Source organism: Aptenodytes patagonicus, chromosome 4 (assembly GCF_965638725.1).
Source record: "Aptenodytes patagonicus chromosome 4, bAptPat1.pri.cur, whole genome shotgun sequence".
Lineage (NCBI taxonomy): Eukaryota > Metazoa > Chordata > Aves > Sphenisciformes > Spheniscidae > Aptenodytes > Aptenodytes patagonicus.
This window is the reverse complement of record NC_134952.1, coordinates 57,137,668-57,165,615: the sequence shown is the minus strand read 5'-3', so window position 1 is coordinate 57,165,615 and position 27,948 is coordinate 57,137,668. Positions and strand designations below refer to the sequence as shown.

Sequence of the window (27,948 nt, the reverse complement as noted above, 5' to 3'; positions counted from 1 at the left end):
AAGTGGTAGAAATATTAAGAGCATCGACACTAGTTTTCTCATTTTTGCTAATAGCAGTATTAAGCCATTTTTATTTTACTGAGCAGCAGAATGGCTGCCAACTGTCAGACGAAGATGGGCAAGAATCAAATGTGGTTTATTTAAATGGAGGGCATCTGCCTGGCAAAAGTTCGTGTAAATGTTAGTGAGCCATTTTCTGTGTCTATCAGCGAATAGACTTCAGAAACTCCCAGGTCACTCTGGACTCTGTCATCAGCCACAAAATGGAAGACATTTAGCAACCTATTAAATTTTTGTGGGAAGCAACAGTCTAGTGCATCCAAAAACAGTTTCTTGTCTGATTGACACACACTTTAGTCAATGGGAGGAAATTAATAATCAGAAGAAATTGTTCACCCCCTTCAGCCAACGTTGCAATATACTGCATTTCCTACGGTGCTGTGCCATATCACAGTCGTGCAACTTCATTGGTGGCTGTTAAGTGATAACCAGCCCTGGAACTACGTTCAGCCACAGGTCGGAAGGCTGGAGGGAAAGGGGAAAACAAAGTATGATATATCTCCTTGTCGAGGTTTAACCCCAGTCGGCAACTAAGCACCACACAGCTGCTTGCTCACCCTCCCCAGCCCTGGTGGGACAGGGGAGCGAATTGGAAGAGTAAAAGTAAGAGAACTCGTGGGTTGAGAATAAGAATAGTTTAATAATTGAAATAATAGAAGAAGAAGAATAAATTGTAATGGAAAGTAAAACGATGAGAGAGAGAGAGAAACAAAAACCCAGGGAAAGGAAGGGGGGGGGGGGGGGAGTGATGCAACCACTCACCACCCACTGACCGATGCCCAGCCAGTTCCTGAGCAGCGGTCACTGCCCCCCGGCCAACTCCCCTCAGCTTATATGCTAAGCATGACATCATATGGTATGGAATATCCCTTTGGCCAGTTTGGGTCAGCTGTCCTGGCTGTGCTCCCTCCCAGCTTCTTGTGCACCCCCAGCCTGCTCAGTCGGTAGAGCACGGGAAGCTGAAAAGTCCTTGACTTGGTATAAACACTGCTTAGCAACAACTGAAACATCGGTGTGTTATCACATTATTCTCACCCTAAATCCAAAACACAGCACTATGCCAGCTACTAGGAGGAAAACTAACTTTATCCCAGCCAAAACCAGGACACTTCTTCTCTATGTGTCTTTCTCGTGGTATATTTCTGACATACTTTTGGTTCGTGCTGTTTCATCATTTATGAAGGCATTATCGTGTGTGTTGCTTCCTTGATCCATTTTTCTTTGACTAAAGCTGAGGAGGACCATTCTGAAGGTCACAAGTTAATAGATCTCATCAGGATGGCTTAATTCCTAGCTTAAAAAGGCAAATTGAAGATGATTTATGTAAAGTTACATACATGTCTTCCAGTATGTGCAGTATATTGTCTGTAGCGTAAAAAGTATTTGATGGCAGCTCAACTACAGCTACAGAACTAGAACTGCTACAAGATCAGATGATGACCAGCAGGACGTAGTGAAGTCAGCGCTGTCTGCATGAGAGTAAGCATCTGAGCGGTGGTTGCATTCAGAGCTATATGTAAATGCTAGTAGTGAGATGACCAGCAAACTTCATGTAAAGTTCACTGAGCTGACTTTTAAAAACTGAAACCCCACCCTTATTTTTCTGGTAATAAAAATGTAAAGTGCCAGCACCTTTTACAGTGGATGGAAGCTTCAGCTTGTGTTGACTGTCTTAGTCTTAGTCCCACATTGATTAAAGATCCTGTCTGTAGTCTCCTGTAACTGTATCGTTTAAAAACTTTTATGTCTGTGTTCAGGATAGTTATGAGTCCCTTTGGTTTTAGGTGGTCATCTCAAAATTACCTTTTTCTCCATGAGCAAAAAAATACTTGCTCTTCTATTTCATAAATGGCTCCGTTCACATCCAACAGCAAACGTATTCTGTGCCTGTGCAATTTAGAAATTACTGAATTTCAGGAAACAGATTCTGTAAATTAAAATATACCCTAATTAGGTTACAGATACTGTTACCAGGTTGAGTCTTCAACTGCATTATTAAGATTTTACATTACATGTGTCTTTGCAAGAAGGCAGAAAAGAAAAAATTAAAAAAAAAAGGAGAAGGAAGGGATGAGATTTAGTGTTACTGTTTCCCAAGCTGAGGCAGTTGGCCCATAAAGTGAACGATAGAAACCCAACACTGGATGATTTTTATTGAAAGACCATATTATTGAAAGCTCTTCCACAATACATTCTTTTAAAGCCAACAAATAGACCTGTGATACAAACAGCTGCTGAACCCATCCCTGTTCTGTGTTCTTCCAGGCAGTCTCAATGAATGGCCTGAGGTCTGAGTAATCTACAAGCACCCTAATAACCACTTATTGATATAAAAAAGTTTAGAAGTGCATGAAAGTCTAGATTTGGTGTGGAATGTAGTGTTAGCATAGTGTTGGGCAAACTTCATGCTTTGGAAAATGAGTTTTGATAAGGGCAGTTATCTAGGCTTATTTTATTTCATCTGCCGCATTTTCAACATGATTACTTTGCTCCTCCCTAACCAAATTGATATTGTCCCTTTCTCTCCCACCTATGCACTCTGCCCTCTCTACCTAAGCCACATTCAGCCTTTCCCTCTTTCATCTGACTTTTGACTGCACTGGGCCTGGGTACAGCTATGGTCTGTTCTAGAAATAAATAGCTGTTTCTTACTGATATGCTTTGTAATACCTTGATTTACTTTGTTCTACTAATACTGCAAAAACAGGTTAAAGTTAATCAGGTCCTGTTTCAGATATGAACCTGAAGTCCATTAACACAAGTTAACATTGAACTTGACTTGGTGCTTTAAAAAGTGGCAATGGCATAAATATCTGTATTTCTGTCCATTAGCAAATGTAGTCTTTGTGTGTGTGTGTGTTGACAAGAATGTTATGAATTTTAAATGGTGCAAGACAAATCGTATTATTATTCATTCATACTATCAGGAGCACAGTCTCGTGTGCCTAGGGTTTGGAAAATGTGAGAAGAAAGTATCAGCTGTTGTACAATACTATGAATGAAATATGTTGAAAATCTTCATTGGAAGAGCAGCATTCAGACTCTGAGTGATAAACACTTTTCTTTGTTATCTCCAAAGTGTGGTTGTAAGGAGCTCAGGTAACTGTGCGAAATGGGTGGTTGTGGATAGTCCGCCTTGTTCCCTGCTGGTGGCAGATCCCAGAGCCTACGTTCATGACTACTCAGTTATTAATTCACTTACCAACCCATCTTAGTGCCAGGGAAAGCTGATGACAGTGCTTTCAGACTGGAAATGGCTTGCAACTTCTTTGAGGCTGTATCCTATCGTAACTAGCAGTCAAGTGCTGCCACTGGGTCAGGTGGTTGAAAGCTGGTGTGCAGCTCTGCCGGCTGTGCATGCTATGAGCATTACTGGTCTGGTAGCCAGTCACACACACGTGGCTGATGTCTCTCTTGATTCTTTCCTGTCTCCCTTCTAGCTGCAGTATTGAAATACGAGAACAACGTTATGAATATCAGACAGTTCAACTGCTCCCCTCATCCGTACTGGCTTCCAAACTTCATGGATGTGTTTACCTGGTCCTTACCATTTGTGGGTGAGAAAGGTATGTAAATTGGCTCTGTTTGTAGAAACTGCAACATGGCTTCTTAGTCACTGTGCATGTGGCCTCATTTATTTGAAATGGCAAGAATAATTTGAAGACAGATGACTTGCTTTCGAGGACAAATTTGAAGAAACAGGCCTCAGAGGGGCAAGCAATTACCAATGGTTAATCACACCTCTCATATGTTTTTATAATTTCCACTCTTTCCAGGCCATGATACCATTACGTTTCCGATGTAGAAACAGATTTTATGTCATTGCAGGCCAGAGGTGCATTCACTGAATAAAATTCTTACTATTTTTTCCTTTGTAAGCTCTTGAGCATTCCTATGGATATTGCTTACTGCTCAAGGGACATCACAACAGACTTCACTACATCATGGTTACATCCTTACCCAGCTGACCTTTCTGATAAAATGACGATGGGTTGCTTTTTCACCAGCAAACACAGAGCTGGTGATGCTAAGACCCAGTCTGGTTAGCTGTTCCTGGAGAGAGTAGAGAGATGGCAGGAAGAAGGAAAACCTGCTCCTCAGCCCCTTCTCTGCCCAGGGCGTACAGTGCCTCATCGCTGGCGAGAAGACTCTAAAGAACATAAATGATGTTTCATTGAAGCACAATGCTCTTGATGTTGCCTGAAGACAACTTCATGCTATGAATGGCAAGCACACAAAAGGCATGAAAACACTTTGGTCTAGCTTATTAAATGAATACATAATGCAAACTGCTTAAACCCTAAGTAATTTTATTCAAGGCCTGAGATGAAGCTTGCTTTGATCTGTCCATTATAGTATATTGCTGCAATAGCAATGACTGCCAGAAAACTATAATAAACTCTTAAAATCTGCTTGGAATAACAGTTCTCTCTTAATAAGCAACTGGAAGTACAGCCAGCTGTGGCTCTTACCTGCAGTCATGACCGGCTTTCTTTTCAGCTACTCTTTTGTACACTAGGAAAGCCGCTGGTGAGATGCCTGAGGTCTCTGTGAACGAAGCAGATAGGCAATAAAATAGGGATTAACAAAGAATAGACAGCTGTTTCCACTAATGGAGACATTACATAATCCATGCTGATGCGTGTTGCAGACTCTTCTGAAACAGATAAAGCGCTTTCATTTTTTTCGGCTGTAAACTCAGCCAGGACGTTTTTAGGATGGGCCTGTTCTCCATACACATTGCGGTTCTGTAAGATGGTCCGTAAGGTCATTTTTCCAGAGGTTTCCCATCGGTGGCCTCCTCAGGTGAGACTGCAGGATGCACAGCCAGATTTGCTGAGGTTCTGAGACCGTGAGCACTCCTTCATCTTTTTTCTTGGGTTTGGGGGTTTGGTTTTTTCCCTCTTCCGTGTCTTCCCAGTGGTCACTTACCAATTGCTTGGAACTTTTCGAGCCCTGAGAAGTGAAATCAGTGTTTTCCCTTTCTCTGCAAAACAAAACTCATGGATGTAAGAGTTGATGTTCTGCACAGCTTTTTATTTACTTCCTTTTTTTTTTTTATAGATTTTTTCCTTAAAGGCCAACCAAGGTAGGAAGCTGTTAGTTTCGCTGGTGGTTGTTAATGTGGAAAGTCTTTCCACTAATGCGGTCAAAGGAAAATATTAAATCCTTCACTAATGTAGGAAAAATTTAGCTGTGTCCCACCCTTCTAATGTGCTAAGCCATCATACTTGTCACAGAAGAGGATTTTAATAACCACTTGATTAAAAAATTTAAACTTTCAACCTGTGTATCTAGTGCAAGGCTAGACATGCCTGGTAACCCTTTTAATGATGCTTACTATATGTAGATGTAGTGGAGTTTTTCTCGGTCTGCTAATGATTTCACATTTTACCTTGTAACTTTGGCTTTTTTGATCTCTAGATTCCATTTCCTTGGTTGTCATTTTTGCTGGGTTTTCTTTTGGCTGTTCTTACTCTGTGTGCTCTCTGGTTAGTGTCTCACTGTTGCCTTTCCAGAAGGAGCTGGGACCAGATTGGGGTAGCCTGAGGCTGACCCTTCTGTGCCCGAGTTGCAAAGTAAGCGAGCTGAATATATTCTGAATTCACCAATAATGACATTTCTATTGAATATAGACTAGTTCCAGCTGGAAGGGACCTACAATGATCATCTAGTCTATTTGTCCTGGATTTCAAGAGACGCTGCCTCTTTGTAGACATCTTACAAGGGTTAATGTTTTGTTGAACTGAAAGTGCAGTGTCCAAAACCTGGATAAATAAATAAATATTCTGTGATCCCTCTTGCAGTAAGTTTTTCAACTGAAATGTCATTCTATTTGCTAAGCAGGGAATTCAAATCCTGCTGCAATGTAGCAGCAAGAGGAGAGTGGTTAGTTCTGCTGTCCAAGTTGAGTGAAAGGCAAAAATGTATTGAGGGGGAGAAAACAAAAGTTACCTAGTTCATTGACAATTGCAAAAAACGTAAACACGTTATTTTTTTAAGGTCTGTTTGTTGTGGTGTTCGTTATATTTGGAACAATTTTTATGGAAACCTGTACTTTTTATCAACTACGCAAGACACTTCAAGCTTATGTTACTACATGTGTAAAACAAGGTCCATGTTGTTTAAAAAGTGGGTGCCGTTTCTGTACTGAATTTTCATTAACACTGCTACAGCTAGAGTTTGCTCTCTGGCAGGCGAGGGAAGCTTAATATCAACATTTTGCATTTGTTTTCCATTTTAGTGACAGAGATGCTGGTAAATGTGCTGAACATCTGCTCAGATGATGAATTGGGAACAGAGGAAGATGGGTTTGATGGTAAGAGCCTCCTGCCCTTGGTTGAGATCGTTTGCCTTGAAACTACTTTAAAAGTTTATTTACTAACCCTGGGATAATTTTCTGGGTCCCGTTTAAGTTCTGTGCCGCTGAAAGCAACTGTTGTGCTAGATTCCAGTGGATTTGCTTACTGCATGCTTTGGAAAGAATTAATGGAACTCCTACCCTGTTCTAACCTTTTCCTTGGTCTCACTCTTTTGGTTAAAAAAACCCAAACCCACAAGGTATTTCCCTCCATGAAATCTGGGTTGTGTTGTTATGAAGGGGTCAGATGTTGATTTTATGCATAAGATCCCAGGGATTCCCAGAGGAAGTTTAATTATATCAATGAAATGATCTTCCTACAATGAAATAAGCTTCCTGCAGAGCTCCTTCCAAAATGTCGGTACTGCAACTTTGGAAGACTTGTTTTTGAAATATTTCATTAGTCGCCTCTTTTAATGCACTTGTGTATCTAAAAGGCTTTAAGAAGCAATATAATCAATAAAAATAAACATGCAAACACAGATAGAGAATATTCTGACCTGACATTTCTGCTAAGAAGAGAGGAATGGTCACTTCCGTTGTCACTTGGCTTGGAGTTTATATGACGATAAGTTGCCTTGTACCTGTTAGTTTGACTGTAAAGGACACTTTATATCTTGCAATTTGGGGATTCTTAGAAGTCAATTTATTTTCTTAGACATTATTTTCTGTTAGGCTGTGCAAGAGTAAATTGCAGCTCTCCAGAATGTCCCTTCTCAATTGAGCAAAACTGAAAAAAATCCTATGCATCCCTAATGTTCTTACTATGAACACTTTCAATGTTTAAAAAAAAAAATCTAGGAAAAGAACAGAAATATTAAAAATTAAAAAAGAACCTGGAAAAATCTAGCACTACCAAATATTCTCAAGATGCTTGTAGGTAGAATGAATGAACAGGGAGAATGAAGAACTTTCAAGTAAGACAAATATTTAATGAAGTTGTAATTAATATTTAAACCGCTCTCACAAAGTCTTTATTTTTAATCTTTGGAAGAGGAAGCTAGATCACGGGTTTTGACAACTGTTTCCTTTGCAACGGAGAGGAAGGGTATGGATGATAGCGCGTTGCTTTTACTCTGAAAAGCCAAATGGAATTCCCTGTTCTGCATCCGCCGCGGAGTGTGGACGTGAACAATTATCTTGCAGGACTTGGGACAAAGACGGAATTTATTGAAACCAGTAATCAGTGGAAAGAAGAAAACACCTGTTTGAATATTGTGCCCAATTTTTTTCTCATGAAATTCAAATAAGTAGCTACTGTGTAATTAAAGCAGCGTGTGAAACAGTACGGAGGCATACAATGAGTAAAAACTGTGTCAAATTAAATACAGTAGCAAGAAAACCATGTGCTTAAAATCCTTGGCTCAAGAAAGCACTTAAGCGCAGGCTGAAATCCCACTGAATGCAATGCCAAAGCAAAGGCTTTATGGGAAGGATTTTTAAATTAATTCAGCATTGGCCTAGTGCTTTCTTTTAAAGTTGTACTATAAACTTCCATTGAGCATAGACAGGCCAATGCCTATAGTCCTTTTCTAAAATTTTACTGCATCAGTGTTCCCATGCCCTAAGTTACAGTTCAGCAGCACATTTTCAAAAGCAGAGTCATAAATGACGAGGTGTTAGGGATCTTTGGGGGTGGCAGCCCTCTCTGGCTGCAGGAGGTCTCTGCATCTACTGCTTTTTTTCCGGAAGGAGGGTGAACCCCCCAGCTCCCCAGGAGTTTTACCGCCGCACTCCTCCAGATGTGGAGTTTGCAGCATTGCAGGTGTCTAAGCAGGGAGGCAGGCTGAAATCCTCCAGGCTTGCACGTGTGTGTACTGCATAATGATATCTAACAGCATTAAAATTTCCAGATGAGGAATAATTAAACCATTCCTGGTACTGTAATGCTAATGCTGTTGTCTAAATCTGCTTTCAGATTTTTTTTCTGTATGAATGCTTTCTCTGTGTAAAACATTATGTTAAGGAAGATATTAGAAATGTCGTCTTCTTTAGCATGTGTAGTTAAAACCAGAGCTGGCATATGTTCATGTCTGCTTTCTGGATAATCCCCTTAGAGCTGTGAAATGGGATCTGTGGCGCTGGTGCTGCAGCTTGCTGTGTGTGCACGCTTGTACCTCCAGCCCACTGGAAGCGGTGGGTTCGTGGGGATTGTACACATGGAAGAGACTCTGAAGGATCCAGGCATAAAAGTAAATTTGAGGTTTGATTTAAATTTAAATGGAGGCTGATATCTTTAATGATTTCCTGGTGCGTTCTGATTTATTATCTGTACAACACAGGAAAATCCTCGTTCTCTCAGAGATAGTTGAGTTCCCTCACTTTTCTTATTTTTTTTCCTTAGAGCCTTGCCTTTTGGGGGAGAAACTACAAGATGTATTTCATTTGTGTTCTTGATGAAACAGACTGGAATGATTATCAGCTTAAAACTGTTTCTGTAATGGCTGTATATTGACAGTCTTGTGGTGGTTCAACATTTCCACTATTCTTCAACAATTTCTGTCCAGCTTCCTTGGAGGACTGCAGTAGTACCGTCCTATTTGCCCACTGACATTTTTCTTTAGCAGTATTTCCCATAGAAGGAAATGCCTGATACCTGCAACAGCAGATGCATTTTGTTTGGTAGAATGATTCTTTAAAATCATTGCTTATTTTTGCATCATCAGTAGTTTTCAGGGCTCGCCGCTGATTTCCTTTCTCTCCTTGCAGTTTGAACATGCCCTGACCTGGGTTCCCACATGTAATGAGAATGATCCATCACTATGGTTTGCACTGATCATTCATTTGTTATCTTCTTTTATACTTTCTTGCCCTCTGTCTTCCCCTCTCACTTCCCCCTTCAAAAAAAAAGCCCCCTCAGTATTGCCTGACGTCACTGCATGGTGTTCTTGTGAGCCATTATTATTATTATTGGTTCTGAGTCATGCATGTTGCATCTAGCCATGAGCAGGATGCTGAACAGCATGTATTCCCTTTTTTTCCCCCCTCCTCCTTTTTGCTTAAGGAGACACATCATGGGGATCTGATCAATTTGTTGTAGGCAGTTTCTGTGTATGCTTAGTGGGAGAAAGCCTAAATAGGGAGAAAGCAATTGTAGTGCCCTTTAGCCCGTATCTCCCTGCTGGCCTGTATTGGCCTTTTGATTTCACTTGCTTTAAAAATGAGAATGTGATAGGTCAAGTTTTCTTATTTCTCATAGTTTCCTCTTGCTGTACTTTCTCTTCCCTGTTTGCTATGGTGGTTGCAATATAATCTGATCCAGCAAAAAATGTCTTGGGTGAATGTTAGCTCGTGTGCTGCATGGTTTGTGCATCAAACGTATTGCTTAGCAACAGGAGCTGCAAATACTTCTACCCAGCCAGCATATAGTCAGAGTCCTGTTTTATTTTAAGTAGTAACATTTCTGGCCTCATGCATTTGATTGAAAAACTAAGCTGCTAATTAAAAGGGTGCAATAATGTAATAGACAACTTGACACAAATGCACTGCTTGCTTTGTATGCATCTCTGTCATGGTTTGGCATAAAGACACTCCCAAATTCCCTGGATTAATTTTTGTATTGCCTTCAACGTTGTAGCTGACAGCCTTCTCATGGAAAAGCTGCCATCACAGTGCTAGCTGCAGCATTTATTCCTCGGTCGGAATACAGCTTCCCCAGTTCAGTGCTGTAGTCTGAGCCTAAAGAAAATTACCAAGTCAAACGTCTCCTGCCGATCAAAACCTGGTTCTGCTGTGAACAGTGGCATACGAAATTGCCACAGCTCTTCAGTGCAATAAACTGCACCTGGGGCAAGCTCTGCACCAAACAACACAGAGACTGATTGAGCAAAAGCAAAGGCCTCGTCGTTAAGTCTCAGTTACCAGTGCCTTGATAAGGGTGTTCATGATACTACCTAGGCAGATGAGAGAGCCTTAGCTTTTCAATGAGTTAATTTTTAACTAGGAGAGAAATGGAGGGGTTTTTTTCCCACTGGTTTATGTTCGTTCTTCCTCCAAACCAGCAAGGTTGGGCTGCAATGTATACCTAGTCTCCATGAGTTGGTGGCAGAGGGGCATTTTAATGTGATCTTTTCATTTATTTATTCATTAATTTATTTGGCCAGGTATGGTTGTTTCCATGCCCAAAGCATTTTTCGTAGTCATAGTACGGCACGTTGGTGTGCTCTGCCTCTGAACCAACCTAGCAGTGTGCACTAGATAACCAGTGCCCCCAAAACACGTCATGGTGCAGTTGTGCCTGGGCACCGAGTGCTGCACTTGTCTTGCTCTCAAACATAGTTGATTTTAAAATGCAGTACCTTGTACCATGGTGGTGTTTGGATTTGATAACTGTAAGCTGCTGGACCATTTGAACAAATGCATGCGTGCGGTAGATAGCACAGATTTTGGTAGAAGCAGCAGACATGTCTGTGATAGTAAGCTATTCTTTCAGATATCAGACGTGAATAAACCAGAAGAATTGGCTTGATTCCTGTAAGAAAAGAGGTGTCATCAGGCAGGCACACCTCATATAAACTGGGGAGGCTGCTTTTGAGAAGTGATTGAGCCTTATCAAAGCAGCTGCAATAATGTAGGAGAAAGTATGCGTGCAAGGGGTGGTAACACTGAGGCTAAGCTTTGCTGCCGATCTTCTGCCTGCATGTTGGTTTCCTGCAAAACCTACTAACAAGGCTTTAAGCTGAAAAGGTTTTTTTCTTTTTTTTCCCCATCGTTCTCAATCTGTTTCTTTCCTTTTGGATGTTCCCTGCCTAATTTGTTTCTTTTCTGTTTTTCAGACTTTACTTAAACATTGCGTTTCCATTGATGTTGTCAAATGTTCTGTATTATTTTTTTATTTTCATTCTACAAACATCACTGATCTTTTTCTTTCCCCCCCCTTTGGAATTCATAAGAAGATCCCATTTATGCACAGAAGAAAGGTATTCAATAAGTTGGAAGGCTTAAGTTTCTTTAATTTTCTTAATGCTTAATTAGATAATACATAAAATATTAGGATACCAGTGAGAGATTTGGGGTTGGCTCTTTTACTCAGTGTTGTTTTCCATGTGTTCAATCCTACATCTCGGAATATTTTCAGAGTTTATAGTCTTTTTTTTCATTGTTCCACTTCCTAATCTGAAGGGCTAAATTACATTTCACGTAAATCCTACATATCCAGCTTGCAAGATCTGTGTTTGGATGCCACAAATCTGAAATCCAATAGAACTTGTTAAATTACTGAAGTAAGATTCAAAGCTTTTATTCTATCTCCCAACTAATTTATCCACTTCAATTTTAAACTTTGCTGTGTTCATGATATTTTTTTTAAGTTCCTTCATGCGAATAGGGTTTGTTTAGATATTGAAAGAAAAGTAAAAATTTAAGAAGATATCAGGCAATGTTTGCAAAGGTTAAAATTAACCCTTTTACCCATAGTCAGTTCTCAGGTTATGACCCACTTACTTTTACATAAGTGTATGTTTGAATGTAGCTGAAATAATTCATAAGGATTTGCAATAATAGTGAATTTCAGAATACTAAACTGGAGTATTCACACTTGAAATATGAGTCTAAGATTTATCTATAAATAGTTAGGGAATAATATTTAGTAAACAGAGAATATTTTAAGTCATTTTCACAGATCTGTTACAAATTAGGAAATTCAGTGGAGACCAAAATCTTTTAAGTGTATTTTTTAGTAACCTTTTATGTGTATTGATGAGAAACAAAATACTCCCTTTAAGCCTGTTGTATTTTATGATTAAGTATTTTTTTTCCATTCTTATTTTATATTTAAGTGTAGGGCATTGTCTTTCATTCCAGTCATAAATTCTATTTCCAGTTTTCAGTTCTCAGCTCTTCTGGAAGTTAAACAGTGACTGAAAAAGTTGAATATACTTATAAGATCTACTAGAACAGTGTGGGTTTGTAATAAACAAGTAGGGATAGTGAAACTTGGGGGGGGGGGGGGGAAGACAAATTATGTTTAAGTGCTTTCAGGGTGAAAAAGGATGAAAACCATGTCTCGTATCTTGAGAGTACAATTCAGTGAGATAGTAGTAACTGAGGCAGGACTGTACCCCCTCTATTTCCTGAAGAACCCAACTGAATCATTGCTGTTTAATCTAAATTTTTCATTAAGCTGTTACGAATATATTATATTTAATTCAGTTACAGCTGAATTACAGCTGTTTCTCCCACTCTTTATTGTCTAGAATTAGACATTTATGCCTAAGACTTTATATCTTTATATTTTTTATATCTTTTCTTTATATTTTTATCTCTATATGTGGGAGATTTGAAAGCCATCATTCTAAGCATAGTTTCTTTCAGTTTGAACTTCAAGATACAGGCTCATAATTTCAAGACAGCCTAGGAGGACAGTTAGAAATGCCTGGAAATCATGCATTTAATAGCTGCCCCAAAAGATGGATGCATGCAAAAGTAGCATGCGTGATTGTAAGACATCTAGTTTACGCTCCTCAGCAGATGTACGAACATATCCCAGTACGTAAGCATACAGTTATCAACATTTGAGCACGCAGATTGTAATAGCTGTGGGCACGCAGGAGGTGGCTCGTGTGGACCCGTTTGTACACGGGCTGGTCAGGGACACACGACCCCACAAGCAGCTCCGCAGGATTCCCTGTTCATGGCTATTGAGCTTCCACTTTATCAAACTCACCCCTTGTACTGTTTGGGGTTAAACTTGATCTTGACCACAATGTTAAAAGTTGCAGTGAGATTCATCCTGAGTGTTTATGTCGTTATCTGTGATGTTTGTTCCTATGGTTGCTTAGCTTTCTTTTGAACAGCTCTAGGATTTGAGAGTCGAGTTTATTTTCAGTTTTGAAAGTTTTTTTGCAAAGGATGGCTACTTGTTTTGAAATTCAAGCGCAGGAAAAAAAGTGGACATCCTTTTCACCTTTTCTAAAATGTCAGAGTATCAGCCAGGCCACCTAGTGATCTAGTAATAACATGAAGCAATGCTTGGGTTTCCAGCTGTAGTCTCAAACTGTTAGAGTTTAATTGTAATTGAGAAATCTGCAGTAGGAAAGGTGACAGTGCCTGATAGTAGAGCCACGGGGCTGCCATCAGCAGAGATGCGTGGAGAAAACTGAAACTGAGAATTATCACAGAGTCGGCTCTGAGAAGTACCCAGCAAATCTCCTGCGTGGCAGCGCTGGACCTCTCCAGCACTGCCCGGAGCAGCTGGGACCACACGGAGCAGGAGCAGCCTGTGAAACGCTGGCGCCGCTGAAGCAGATGGGACTTTTGCCGTTGAGTTCAGCGTTTCATTATGAGCCTGTTTGGCTGAAGTCACTTTGCGCTCACAGTACAGCGAAGGAAGGTCTGCACAGCAAGGCCTTGTGGCTGTCTTCTGCAGCTTTTCACCTCTTGCATCCATCACCCACATTCGGCAATGCCTTGGTCCACTGCCTTGGCTCCCCGGGACTGTCCCCTCGGCTGCCATAACCAACTCCCTCATTTTTGGCCCTTTCTGCTATTTTAGCTTCCATGATGGACTCCACTTTATAAAATGGATCGATTTGCTAGCAATTGAAAATAGAAATTTTCATTTTTGTCCTTGAATTCTGGAGCAGCAAAGAAGGAAGCGTTACCTTGACGTAGTGCTTTTCAGGTTGCGCTTTTGAACCTCCGAGGCAGGAGTTGCCAGGCAGCATCCATACGAGCCAAGGTTACCTTTCGTTCAGAAACCTTTGGGAGAAATCTTCATGGTGTATGTGGTTATGATTGTGATAATTAAGTGAGACTGGTTTACTTAGTATAACATGGCATTTTCTTGGGGACGTGAGGGGTCCTTATTAAAAGAAATTCCTCGTTCTGATAACTTAGTACTATTTGCTTTTCTCATTCAGGTGGTTCTCTCTTGGATGCACAGATAATATTCTAGGTTTTGATGACATCCAAGTAACAAGTACACATGCAAACTTAGTCAAACTGTAGTCTCTGTTCCAGCATATTTTTTTTTTTAGGCAGATTATTGTGTGAGTTCACAAATTTCAAAGTAATCGTAATTTTGAGCAGGCCATAGCAACGATGAGAATAAAGTTGCATCTATGGAACTCTCTTAACCACTGCCAGCCGACACAATCCCTACCATTTCATGCTGGTTTTCAGGACTCTGCCTTTAGGTTTTATAACCATTTAAATACTTTTTAACTAGGGGTGGGAAAACCCTGACTGGACCCTCTTGGCCTTAAGCTTAACCCAATCACTTTTTTTAGAAAATTAAGTGAAAAGTGATTGTTTTTCACTTAAAATGATAAGATCATGAAATAGATTTTAACTCCATTGTTGTTTAACTTTTTTTTTTAGCTTTTTTTTTTTTAATGGTTTGGGCACTGCTCATGTTGAATATCTTTCTGGCATTTTGACTATTTTCTAAGAAACTTGTTTTTTAAAGAGTGTGGTCTCTGAAAATGTTTTTGAAATGGAAAATTAGTATACATTGATGGAAAAACATGCAGCTTTAATGTGTAGCAGGAAAAGGATCACATCTCTAAAGATACTAATAACTAAATTGTTCAAAAGTGACCAGCCTTGAGCTGTAAATAACAAAAAAAAAAAGTGTTTTCAGTTTTGACTACAAATGTGGCTTAGTTTGGCAAACCGTGGCATTAATATGGTGTTTCTTGTATTTAGAGTTCAGAATAGGGATGTATTGTTTACAAACCCCTGTAACTGTTTTAAATGTATTTTCCCTAGGAGCAACAGCTGCTGCTCGAAAGGAGGTTATAAGGAACAAGATAAGAGCAATAGGAAAAATGGCTAGAGTTTTCTCAGTGTTAAGGTAAGGTTTTTTGCTGTTTCAGATCTTTTTAATGTTAAAGGACATCTTTGAATGATTACTTAGAGCACTCTACTGTTAATCAAACAGCAAATTTGCTATTTTAATATACCACCCAACTGAGTTTTACTGGAACCTTTTAAAGATTGTTTTATTTATACAATATTGCTGTTTATTATGGCTCTGAATAATCTTCTTCCTCAGGGCTTTTGCTGAACGTAAAACAGACAAACAAACAAAAGACATCAGCAACAAAAATTGCAATTACCCTTTTTTTAAAGACTTTTGCTCACCAGGTGTACTAATTAACTCTTAGCCACTGTGAGGCAAGAGTTAACTGTGGAGAGAGGGTATGTGCCACATCATGTCTCATTAAAAAGGAAGCCAACTGTCCCATTTTGTCACCCACAATTGTTGCTATAGCCATGAGTAAAGATGATTGAAGATGAAAGCATTAGGGTCATTTAACTAAAAATCCAGGAAATCATTGTGCAGACAACAGCAGCTCGTTACCTTGGGCTGCACTCCCCCAAACACATGAACGTGAGTAGCTAATTGCTACCCAATGTTTAGAACTCTCCATTTGATGTCTCTGAGCAGAAGAGAAAACATGCTGTACTGTGATGTGCTGAATTCTAAATATAGAAAATACAGTTCTCCCTCCCTTTCAGCAGAGGGATTTTTTTTTTTCAGGAAATTGTATGTTGCTCTGCTGTAGTCAGTTTATGGCTATTATGGTTAGTGCAAAATCAAGGCATTTTAAAAAAATATATTGGTATGAGTGTACGATTGGTATAAAAAAAGGACATAAAAAGTTACTTGAAGAATACATTCAATTTCAGATGAAACTCTCAAACTTGCTTGATTTGAGACTCTTCTGCAGCGTGCAAGCAGTGGGCAGGTTGTCAGTGCAGCTTTGCACGGACACAGCAGTTGACCCACATGTTGCAGACTGCAGCAGCACAGCTTTAAGTAGCATACTGAGATGGAGGACTTTGTACCTGGGCTTCCCAAAGTGTTATATGTGAATTACTAGTGATGCACAAGCTACTTCAAAGTGGTACCCGTAAAAAAAGAAAAGTTGGCATCATGCCTTTTCCCTAAACAAGACAGAGGAGCAATCAAATGTTTCCACCTGCTCCCCTGTACGAAGTCTGGCAGAGAGCCTGGAGCTGACATTGCCACCACCTTCATAAAACAGCATGGCTATTTTTCTCTGATGATAGTTGAGCAAACAAAGTTTGGGAAACCTGAAACCTTGAACTGCAGCTTCTGGATCCGCTGTATTTTGTTGCAGAGCACCTTTTGAAATACAGGATTAATTTAACGGAAACCTGGAGTTAAATGTACAGAAAGGCCTGAAATTGGATACTCAGCTGATATATTTGGGTTTTGATAACTTGCAGATGATTGACATCACCTATATGTCAAAGACTTTTTCAAAGGGAACTGTGGGGCAGGAGCCTTCCACTGGTTTCAGGGGTGGAAGAAGGGTACAGCGTAATTCTTGCATGTGCCCTGTTTAAAGTGATGTGCGTAAGCCTCATAGCTTAGGGTTTTAGCACCGTTTGAAACTTTGAGCCCTCTTAAATTATTTCACGAAAATCAACATTTTGAGGGACTGATGGAAATCAGTCTTGATCGTTCCCTGGAAAGTGGTCAAATTCATCTCAGAGTTGTTCATGAGACAATTTTTTACCCCTACCATGTGCATCCCAACATCTCCAGAAGACCACAATGGACTGTATCTGGTAGAGGAGAAGCCAGTGGTTCACTCACTGAAGCTGCTGAGCCTTTTACAGTTCTTGGTTACTGATGGATCTTAAAACTTTGCAGAAGGACTGAAGATGAAGAGTATGTTTGTTCTCCCTTAGCTTTAACCAGCAAATACAGCACATCCTTACTGTGGTCAGAGGCGTAGTCGGCAAATAAACAGGTACCTCCAATGGGCAGTTTTGCTGACCAGTCTTCCGGGGGATGAGTGACGGTTCATCCCAGCCATCGTTGCCCCCCCAGGAGTACCTCTTCTTCTCTTTTGCTGGGAAGATTCTCTTTTGATTCTCCTCAGCTAGATGCCAGGCTTCTAGACAGCAAAATTTACATGAGGTTAATCTTGCAAATACTGTTCCTATAGAAAAGCCTGGCTTATTTTTTCTGTCTTGCCAGCACAATCCACATGTAACACACGAGTGTCTGATAATTGTCTGTAACCCCGCAAAGACTGTGGTGGCACCATCATCTAAACCAACCTATTTCAGAAACCTTTGAAGTTCCTGTTTGAGTCATTCATTGCTGTTTTATGCAATTTATTTCACTAATTTTTGAAAAGCATTTCCGAATGATCAGCACCTGATCTGACCACCTTCAAAGGACTTAGCTGACCATCTCTTCTCTGAGCTGGAGTGGCCACTGTCCTCGAGGATGTAACCTGAATGTAAAACTGAGATCATTTCAGCCACTTTAGTCTCAAAATTAGATATCAAAATAGTGTTGTATTGAGTTTCAAAGGTTATAAATGAGGTTTGCTGAGAATAGCCGTCATAGAAAGATTAGCTTAAGCTCAGTGAAGGACCTCACGATTCCCTGTTGTAGCCTCTCTCCGACTTTGTTTCTCAAGTCTGACTTTTCTTTGGATATATTTAGACAGGAGGGAGGTTGTTGTAGTTTAACCCCAGCTGGCAACTGAGCACCACACAGCCTCTCGCTCACTCCCCCCACCCCCCCGGTGGGATGGGGGAGAGAATCGGAAGAGTGAAAGTGAGAAAACTCGTGGGTTGAGAAAAAGGCAGTTTAATAATAAAATATTTAATCAGTTTATTTTCTTTTTTTTAAAATGGAAGTAAAGGACATCAAATAGAAAATAAGGAACACTGAAGGCTAAAAAATCTCAAAATTTGTGATACAGAGGTTTCTTGGGAATATGCAGTTTAAAGATAATAAAAATACAGTGAATAAACTTATCCTACGAAGGTGAAGCTAAAAGTGCCACTGTGGTTTAATTAAAAAAAAAGGAGATGAAATGGACTGAATTGAAAATGCAGATTATGCATTTGCTTGCAGAGGCAAATAATTGAGAGAAAGCAAAAACTTTGGTGTGTAACTCTTGATGATGAAAATACTGTGTTAATTCTGGAAATATTTGGCTCTTGCATTAGTTCTAATTGCTTAGGAAACTTGCAAGGAAAACGGTCACAATTTGATTTTGACTATTACACAAAAGTGTGTACAAGGAGAATCATTTTCAGACTAAAAATAGAACTTGGAGAGTATAAGTAGTAGGTAAACAAGAGTTGTTTGAAATATGTGAGTAATTCAGGGCACGTAGGTCTAAAGCAAATTGTAAGTAGTAGAATTGCTGAGAGACAGTTTTGATAGACAAAACCACATTATCCTCAAGTGAACGTGGAACTAAATTCTGTCTTCGTGCTTGCTTCCTCTAGCTTAATGTCATTATATATTTCAAAGTAAAGCACTTCAAAATAGGTTTCTCTTAAAGAATTGGGGTCAGTTTTGCTGCTGAGAAAGTATGTCATCACAGACAGCATTACAGTGCTCGCAGAAAGCTGTATTTAATGGCTTGTCTGGATAGAGCTGTTGTATTCCTCTTGCCATATATTAAAAACTGTATGTATTTGAAGACCAGCAAAACATATTTAGGTTTCCTAAAACATTTTTTCTTGAATCCAGTATCATTTTTAGCATACAAAACTATTAAGAACAGTCCTAGTAAGGGTGGCAGTGCATATTAATTTTAATGAGCTTTTAGCTGCTTTTTTTTAAGTGGTTGATGAACATTAATAATTCATGCACCTGACTGCTAGTGTAGACAAAAGCAAAACAACAATTTAAGTTGATTTTGGACCACATGGTGTAAGACACTTAAATGTATTGTCGGCAATAACTGCTCCTTTAGTCCTCCTCCTACCAAGTTTGTGGTTTTACATATATATATATTCAAACATATGTCATACGTTGTTTCATAGATGCAGGCTATAGTGTTCACTATAGGTGGGAGTCTATGTATGGTGTGGTGCAAAGGTGGACCACTGACATAGCAGTGAGGGGAACTGCACTGGTGCTGGTGTTATCACCGGATTGAGTCTGTCCTGGTAAGGAGATTGGAGATAAGCTACACCTGCCCTGCAATGATTTGGTTAAGGTGTCTAAAACGTGTTCTGTGTTTAAAAAAAAACCAAAAGACAATTATTTACTTATGGGGTTTTTTTCCTTCTGCAGAGAAGAGAGTGAAAGTGTGCTGACGCTGAAAGGTTTGACTCCAACAGGAATGCTGCCCAGTGGTGTGCTCTCTGGAGGAAAACAAACACTGCAAAGCGGTAAGCATGTTTGCCTGTGTGTGTCATTATGTGTAAAAAAACCAATTGGTTTTCAACTGCAGAACCCAAGAAAAGTAACCGCAGTCTTCTCAGAAAAAAATAAAGGACAGAATAAAACAGGCGGTTTGTTGTACTGGAGCATTTGTGAGCAGTTCATGTAAGGCCACTTCTCAAGACTTACTACGTACCACTAATTTTCAAAGAAAGAGGGGGGGAAAAAAGTCCCTGAAAATCAACTGTTCAGAATGGTAGATCAACATTGCATGTGAAGTGCTCTCTTTCCACAGTTTACAGCATCTTTTTGGTTGTTTTTTTTTAAGAGCAGCCTTTGATACACAGAGTACTGAAGGTTCCACTTAGATAATGACACTCAAACTCTGATTTTATCTGATTCGTTCTTCCTCATAGAGAATGGAAAATAGCTCTAGAATTAGATTTTCTCTCCTAGCAATTCTAGGTGACAGCATGAGAACAATATCACCCTGATTTAAGCCCAAGCGAAGGGTAGCTCTTACAAACACCGCATTTGCCTTGTACACAAACACAATACAGATCGTCAGTTCAGTTTTATACCAAGTGCTTCTTGTTACAGAAAATCTGTAAGTCTATAGTAGGGCTGCCTTTGATGAAATATTCCTTTTGGAATAAGGAGCTGTAAAGTATTTAATTTACTGCTGTAAGCTCTCCTTTTTTTCTGTGTGTATTGCTGTAGAGTATATTGCAGGCACACAAGAATGTCTCTCGCTTATTGAGGTTCTGTTGGCAGTAGATGTAAGAAATAGAAATGCTTTATAACCTTAACACAGTCTCAGCCTCTTGTTTTCCTGTTTCCTTCCTGGAGCATTCTTTCTCTGTATTTTTCCCTTTACTGTGTCTTTTACGTAGAAGATTCAGGTATACAGTGGTAAACCTTCTTTTCCCCTTTTTTCGCTTCCCTTTTTTCTTTTTGATGACTTGTGTGTTACAGACATCATAGTAACGTTCTGCTTTGAAAATGCTGCAATATGATTCCACAGGATGCCTTCCTCAATGGGGTTGTGATCTTCACTTAGGCTTTTCTCCGTATAGTTGCTTTATGTTTGTCAGAAAATTTGGTCCAAGGAAACTGCTATTGTTGCCCTGGCAAAATATTAGGAATTGAAATGAATTTGAGAAAATTGCCTAAAGTTCTTGTTATAATGGCTAAAAGGAAAATCTCCTCATACTGCAGTATTCTGGCTTAGTAAAACATTACTATACACAAGCTTCTGCATTAGTTAACACGTAGTACCCCATTCACCGAATAATCTGAAGTTTAGATCGTTTCTGTTCAGCACACGTTCATGTTACCGTATGTAAAGAAAGTAGTAGTAGTATGTTCTGTTGTGGAAGTATACGTTTTAGTCGTCTTCCCCCCCCCCCCCCCCCCAATGTGTCAGTGCTGGTTTGGATCTGGTTATTCATTTTAATTTCTCATCCTAGTTATCGTGTTTCCTTTTCTTTTAAGTTTGCATTGGTTTCATTCCTTGATTTTTGCCATCTCTCTTGCTCTGTAGCTTGAGAGGCATAGGCTTACCTTGGTGCATGTGGGTTAGCTCCTCTCATTTCCCCATGCAGCAAGATAATAGTATACATATTTTAGTATTAATCTCAATCCACATTTAACATCCTAACTACAAAAAAAAATTATTTGGGTTTTATGGAGGACCAAAAAAAGCTTTTACATAGGGGAAAATAAGACAAAAAAGAAGAGAGGAATTCCTAAAAACTTGGCTTCTTGAGCTATTCTCTAAACCAGAGAAGTTCTTGAAAATTGAAATTTCTTTTTAAATGTTTGAGCTGTACCATTGCTATATTGGGTTGCATTTGCTGATTTGCGTCAGCTTCTAAATCTCTGACTGTAGAAACAAATTCATGCCAAAGCTGATGGGTAGCATTCAGATGAAATTATGTCTTTAAGAACAATGAATGGTTTCAAAACAGTGGTAACATGGTATTCATAACACTGCAGCAACCTCCCCATTACAAACTTTTCTCTCTCTGAGCAGGCTTCACAATTTTGAAGGTCCAACAGCTTTCAGTCTTGTATCTATGTCCATTGATTTAAATAAAATATTAGAAGAATGCTGTTTTCAGACATTGGGTTGACAAAAAGGACGCTTACAGATGGAGCAGACTGGGCGAGATTGCAAAGCTGTCTGAGCAAACTCTGTCCCATGTTGTGGGGAGGTTTCTTTCAGTCAGGAGAGAGAAAAAAAATCATTCTGAGAAGTTGTATATGTGGCTTTTTTGCCTTGTACTGGCAGCTAATACTTTTCAAGCTGACATCGTAAGTGGTATGAATTTTGTGTGATGGCTTTATGCCATTTTTCATTCTCTTTTGACAGGGAAAATCAAACTGCTCTTATTCAAAGCTGGGAGAATTATACAATGACCTTTTTGGGTCAGATGTGCAATATGGAAGACATTTTCATTTTGTAGTTCTTTTGAGTCAAAAGAAAACTACTCAAATGTGTCTTTAAAAACTTTCATTTTGTGAAACTTCTGCTTCAAAACAAACTATGGCTTAATTCAATCTGCCAGTTACTGTTTTTGTGTAAGCATTTCTCTGTGTGTCTGTTTTGCCAAAATCCAGCACTTACAGTAACATTAGTGTTGTAGCTCCTTTGCTATTCACTGACTTGTTCTTAGAGTTAAAATCCTCTGCTCATTTTTCTCATTCGTTTTGCTACCCCTTTCTTCTCTTCAGCTACTGTTGAGGCTATTGAGGCTGATGAAGGTAAATTGGCCAGTCCCCTTTCTGTTGGTGCCACAACAGATAAGGGCTCTGCTGGGTGTATTCATTTTGCTGTAGCTTGTACAGATTGTGTGGGTGTTGGGCTAACAATCGTGGCTCGGTATTAACCAAAATGTAATTGCTTTAAAGGGGAAAATGTTTTTTGGTTTTTTTTCCGTTGCTGCTGTTGTGGTTTTTTTCTTTCTGAAAGTTACAATCATGTTGGAATTGCTGTATGTTGAACTAAGCACTGAGTAGTGCCACAGGAGGAGATCAGGGGACTTGGATTTCATGGGACATAACTCGGCAGCAGCTGGTAAATGCTCTGTGACACATAGTTCAAAAGCTTCGCACTGGAGGCTGGGTCTTGTCTCCGCCTCAAACCATCCTCAGCAATCTCTGGTCGAGGAAAACACACAGCTTTTTATAAATATTCTCTCTTTTTGTTGGGTTTTTTTTTCCCTTTTTCTTTTTTGCTTCAGTTTGTTTCCTTTCTTTTAGGTCACTAGTAAAAAATTTTTATTGGTCTTTTGTTACAGTTCAGCATGTTTCTGTTTCTCTTTAAAAGTAAAACAACATGAGACATTTGTCTGCAGGATGTCTGCTTCTTCTGGTAGTGGCAGTTTACACACTGGATATTTACATTAGAGCAACCATTAACATCAGCACCATTTTAGCTACAAATATAAAGTGACTGGCTGCCTCAGAAGATTTCTGAAAGTTTAGTATTGAAAACTATGGTGCTTTATTGACAGACCTCTAATTTAACCCTTAAGCAATTTTTAACGCTACGGTTAAAACCTAAGTAATCACGTATTGCAATGTAGATGCGCAATATTCATTCAGCATTATAAAGTTTTGGAAGAAGAATTTTCAGAATTCCCCTTTAAAACAAAATTCTTCAGTTGTATTTTGTTCTTGCCCCTCTTAAATTTTCTGTGGGTATTTTTTTTTTAGTTAAAAAAAAAAATCTGATGATTGCTGTCCGTTGGTAAGATGTGCCCTTTTGGCCAGTTGAATTTGTTTTTGATTTTTGTAAAGCAGTGAATAAAATTACAGAACAAACAAGTAAGAGAAAATACAACTGCTTTCTAAATAGCAGTGAGTAAGCTGCTATTTATGTTGGAATTATCTATTCCTATTGGCAATCTCTAATCTGCAGTGTGCATTCTCGTTGACAGTTTGGCTGTTTTCTGTGATTTTCTGTGACTATGTGTTGTGTTTTAGTATACTCTCAATGTAAACTGCTAATACTCGTTGTCTGACCAGCAACTACAGCAGAGCACCTTCCTCAGTATTACAGACGATAACGTGTCTGCTTGAAACACAATCGATTGAATGTGCCCCCATTCCAGCAACATGCACCCTTCAAGTTAATTCTTGATTTGCCATCCTCGCTAGTTAGACACCGTAACCGTAGTCGTTAATGACTAGTCTACGTAGACGAAGCTAAAGTTGGAGAAAATGTTTCGTCCTTTCTCAATTGTCCCTCTGCAGTTTGATTCAGGGCCTGATGATACAACTGGGCCGTGCTACTGGCAAGCCCCAGGACACAGCAAGTGTTTCAGCTTCAACACGGCTATCCGTTAAACTATTGCTTTAAGGGATTGGCCTGGGTGCTTGTTAGACATCTTCATTTTTGTGGTAGAAGATAAAGTAAAAAAAAAAAAAAAAACAAAAAAACCCTTGAAAAAACTCACTGTAGGGTCCGTTCTGTTTTCACTGCTCCATCCTTGCTCACTTGACTAATCACCATTATGTTGTTGTTGTTGTTTTTCTGAGTGGAAGTATAATAACGTGTTAAAACCCATGCACTTCACAAAGTTCCAATATAATGTTTGTGAAACTGGCTAAGGAACTAAATCCTGAGGCAAACAGGATCTATCCGTTTTCGCAGGAATGGTTGGCAAAAATATCAGCATAAAAACGCTTTTCTCGCTCCCCCCGAAAACGCAAGGAATGGTAGATTGGTACCAGGGATGTTCTGGGGTTTGTTCACTTTTCTTTTTAACAGAAGTTACCAGCTTGTCCAGAATCGGGACTGCATATTGGAGGGAAAGCAGGAGTACTTTGGGGTAAAGAGAAGATAAAGGGACGGAAGGAATATTGAATTTGATCTTTGAAACTCCCCTACCATTTTCTCCCCAGGGAGTTTGCAATTTCCTGGTACTAACACACCATTTCTGCTCTATGGCATGTTAAGATAGTGGCATAGCAAAAGCGCCAGTTCTGGAAGTGCAGTGCATTGATTTGGCACAGATAAGAGAAAAACACACAGAAGGCTATGACAAATTATCTACGGAGCTGTGACCTGCTGTTTGCCTACGGTGCTTTTTTCTCCTTTGCTTTAAATCTAAAGATCTTCAACTCTTCAATTAAAGAGAGAAAAAAAGAAAATAAAATAAAAGTCACACTCTACAAATACATTCCCCAGCCTGTGGCTGCCTTCTGAGGTCGGTGTGGCCTCGTCAACGTCGCTGCTGAAGGGCAGATCGAAACTCCTCAGGTTCAGTTGGAACTTTGGTCCTTTGTCAGTGCGTTTCCAAAGTTAAATTGTACAAATGTGCCAAAATGACAATATCCCTGGTCCATGTTGCACGGCAGTACCGCTGTTTGACTCAAGCTGCTTTCTAGAAGTCCAGGGACGTGTTGGGGAGGGTAACTGCCCCGAGCGATCAACAAGCAGCTCGCCTGTGTTGAGAACATAAGGCAACCTGTTGTAGGGTGGCCCCAGATCTCCCATAGCTTTAACGTATATCCCGCAAACTGGCCTCACCGCATGATCACCATCTGTAACTGGCCAGCACTTTTTCCCCTGGTCTTTGAAAGTCAAATGGCAGTTTTGCCTGATTAAGGATGTTACGGCAAGGCACGATGTCTTTAAGGCTGTAAGTGATGATGACAAATGCTAACTCCCCGGCTCATGGCTGTGCCCTAAGCATGGTTCCTAATTGCAAACTGTAGTTTCATGTCAGCTTCTTAGCGTTTTAAGCTGAACCCCAGTGGACAACAAAATATCGGAAGTTGATCTTGTTGAAAAAATTAGTTGTGTTGCAAGAGGCGGTGGTGGTTAACCCCCAGCTCTTTCTGAGTACGGTAAGGAGTCGGTCGTGTTGTCAGATCTTCTCATTGCCGCCTTCGCAAAGAAGGACTTTCGCACTCATTGCTAAGTTGGGGGAAAAGCTGCCGAGAGTTTTACCTTGCTAATTTTACTTTTTAATAATCCTTTATTTAGCTATCAAAGGATTTTCACCCCAGCATAAGATCACTAGCTTCGAAGAGGCCAAAGGCTTAGATCGAATTAATGAGCGAATGCCTCCGCGCAGAGACGTGCCATCCGATGCCAACCTTAACTCCATCAACAAGGCAATCTCCACAGAGACTAATGGCACGGACAGCAACGGCAGTAATAGCAGCAATATTCAGTGACCACTGTCCGGGAGGGGGGTTGAGCTGCAGGGCACGATGGGGTTGCTGCTCATCAGCAGTGGGATGTTCTTGCCTCTGATAATAGCTTACTTGCTCTGGGGGCCAGGTGTTGGATTCAGTTTACAAAAATCATCTACGAAGAGATCGTCAACTTTAATTTGGTGGGAGGGGGGGTGGGGGAGAGACACCTCCTTTGGATATGCCTTTAAAACGCTTGTAGAAAAATGAAAGCTCATGCTGGTATATACTGCAAAGTTAGGGGAATGAACATGTTTTCCTACTGCATTGGGAACGTCTAGATATGTTACTGAAAGGCCTTTTATTATGTTACTGGACATGAAAACTTTGTTTAATTTCTTACTAACTATTGTACGTTTACAGTTGCAGCACTAAACATGGACAACATCGAAACATTTTTAACAAAATGTACAAACTAAATAAGGACTATTTATTGATAATGTTTTGCTACTCTTGTCAGACAATGGCTATGACGTAAATTAGGCAGTCTTTAAAAATACAGAGAAAAAAAAAAAGAATGTTGGAAATTTGTTTAAAATGCCAAAAAAAAAAAGAGAGAGAGAGTGAGAGAGAGAGAGAGAGAGACAGTTTAATTTTGTACAGATTATGCTTACCTCAGGTTTCTTTAGTGTGCTTCAATGCCCTTCTTTAAATATAACACTTATCTCACTAATTTGGCAGCAATTATACTTTTCTTTGTTTTAAAAAAAAAAAACTGGAATAATGATGACATTTATCTTTTTTTGCTGTTTATATTTAGGGGGGTTTGGTTTGGGGGGTTTTCTGGGTTTTTTTGGTAAATCAAGTCTTGGTTGTGGCTTGCTGAATTTAAATATTTATGAGTGGTGCATTTTTAAGTATAGTGAACAAGACACCATATTAAGTGCAGTGAAAAGCATCTATATTCTGTAAAAATCTGCCTATGCATGTTTTTTAAGAAAAAAATGGCTGTATAGGCCTGTATGGGACTGTAATGCGCTTAGTGGTCTGACTTATACTGGAAATGTATGTATACTGGCGTACTTTATATTCTCTTAAAAAAAAATGCTTAATGCCTTTGAAATTTTGTAATCAAAAAAAAAGCTTTGAAAAATCTAAGGGGAAAGTATTCTTAAAGTTTTTAACATAAGCTTGTCAGTGCACATATAGATGGGTAGCATGTTTAGCAAACCTTGTGAAATTTAAATAAGTTTGTAGTTACATGTGAAATTCTAAATGCATGATAACTGTTAATGTCATAATGGTTTAGTCATTTTGTTCTGTTCTGTCATGTGCCACAAAATGTGTAATTTTTTCACTTTTTTCCCTTTGTATATCAGTTACGGGTTTCAACTGGTTCATTCTAAAAGAAAAAGAAACAAAACAAAACAGTCCATTGATATTTTTTAACAATTGTATAAGTGCCCAAGTAATTCACTACAGCCTACAGCCTTGCCTTTGTAATTTGACTTCGAAATGTTGGCAATCAAAGCATGCACTTGTAACAATGAAAGAAGCATTTTATATTACTACTCAATAAAAATGTGCATGAACTTAAGCACTCTTCCCTTTCTTGCTGGCTCAGTCGCAGAAGCACACGCAGGCACACGCACTTGTGTGCTTGTTGCTCTCTTTTGCTTTGGACAGGAGAAGACCGTCGGTGTAAGAGAAGAATGACTCGCTTCACGATTCAAGGTCAGTTCTTTACTAAGAAAAAAATGCATTTACTACCCAACTGTTTTAGGCTACTGAACATCCGCAGACTTCCCCCAAGTTCTGCTTAGAAAGTTGGGTTTTCACTAAAATGAGTAGGATGTATCCCACAAGTAGCGTGCGGAAGAAAACACGTGCCCTCTGTGTGCTTTCCCCCCTCATCTGGCGTGTTTGAAAAGGTCAGTCAGTATAATTTACAATGTTCCTTTAAGGAAAAAAAAAAATTCAGTGATTTCAGATTTCACATGCTCTCTCTTTTAGCCAGAGGTGAACTGTCAAAGCTCTGCCTTGTTCTCATTTTCTCCCTAACTGTGCTCAGCATCCTTCCACAGTCCGTCATCCTGCAAAGAACTGATGGACGATGCCAAATGGTGCAACGCTGTGGGTATTGCCTTTGTCCTCCTTTCAGTTAGCGTTATTAAATGTTGGCTCAGTGCCTGCTTTCTTATGTGTTTTTCCCACTTTAGCTCTTGTTAATTTTGGCAAAATATGACAGGTGGCAAAAATA

At 39.6% G+C, this 27,948-nt stretch overlaps 1 protein-coding gene across 2 annotated transcripts in view; it reads left to right on the top strand.

The window, feature by feature from the left end:
• Positions 1–27,285, top strand: part of PPP3CA (protein phosphatase 3 catalytic subunit alpha) — a 203,845-nt gene extending 176,560 nt beyond the window's left edge. The window contains exons 9-14 of one of the 2 annotated variants that reach the window (XM_076336809.1): positions 3,501–3,626; positions 6,305–6,379; positions 15,131–15,215; positions 19,449–19,546; positions 22,275–22,304; positions 25,537–27,285. In XM_076336809.1, coding sequence (XP_076192924.1) covers positions 3,501–3,626; positions 6,305–6,379; positions 15,131–15,215; positions 19,449–19,546; positions 22,275–22,304; positions 25,537–25,730 — 608 coding nt within the window. In that variant the 3' untranslated portion in view covers positions 25,731–27,285. The remainder of the gene's footprint in view (positions 1–3,500; positions 3,627–6,304; positions 6,380–15,130; positions 15,216–19,448; positions 19,547–22,274; positions 22,305–25,536) is intronic. The other variant, XM_076336810.1, reaches the window with a different exon arrangement.
• The last annotated feature ends 663 nt before the right edge of the window (positions 27,286–27,948 follow it).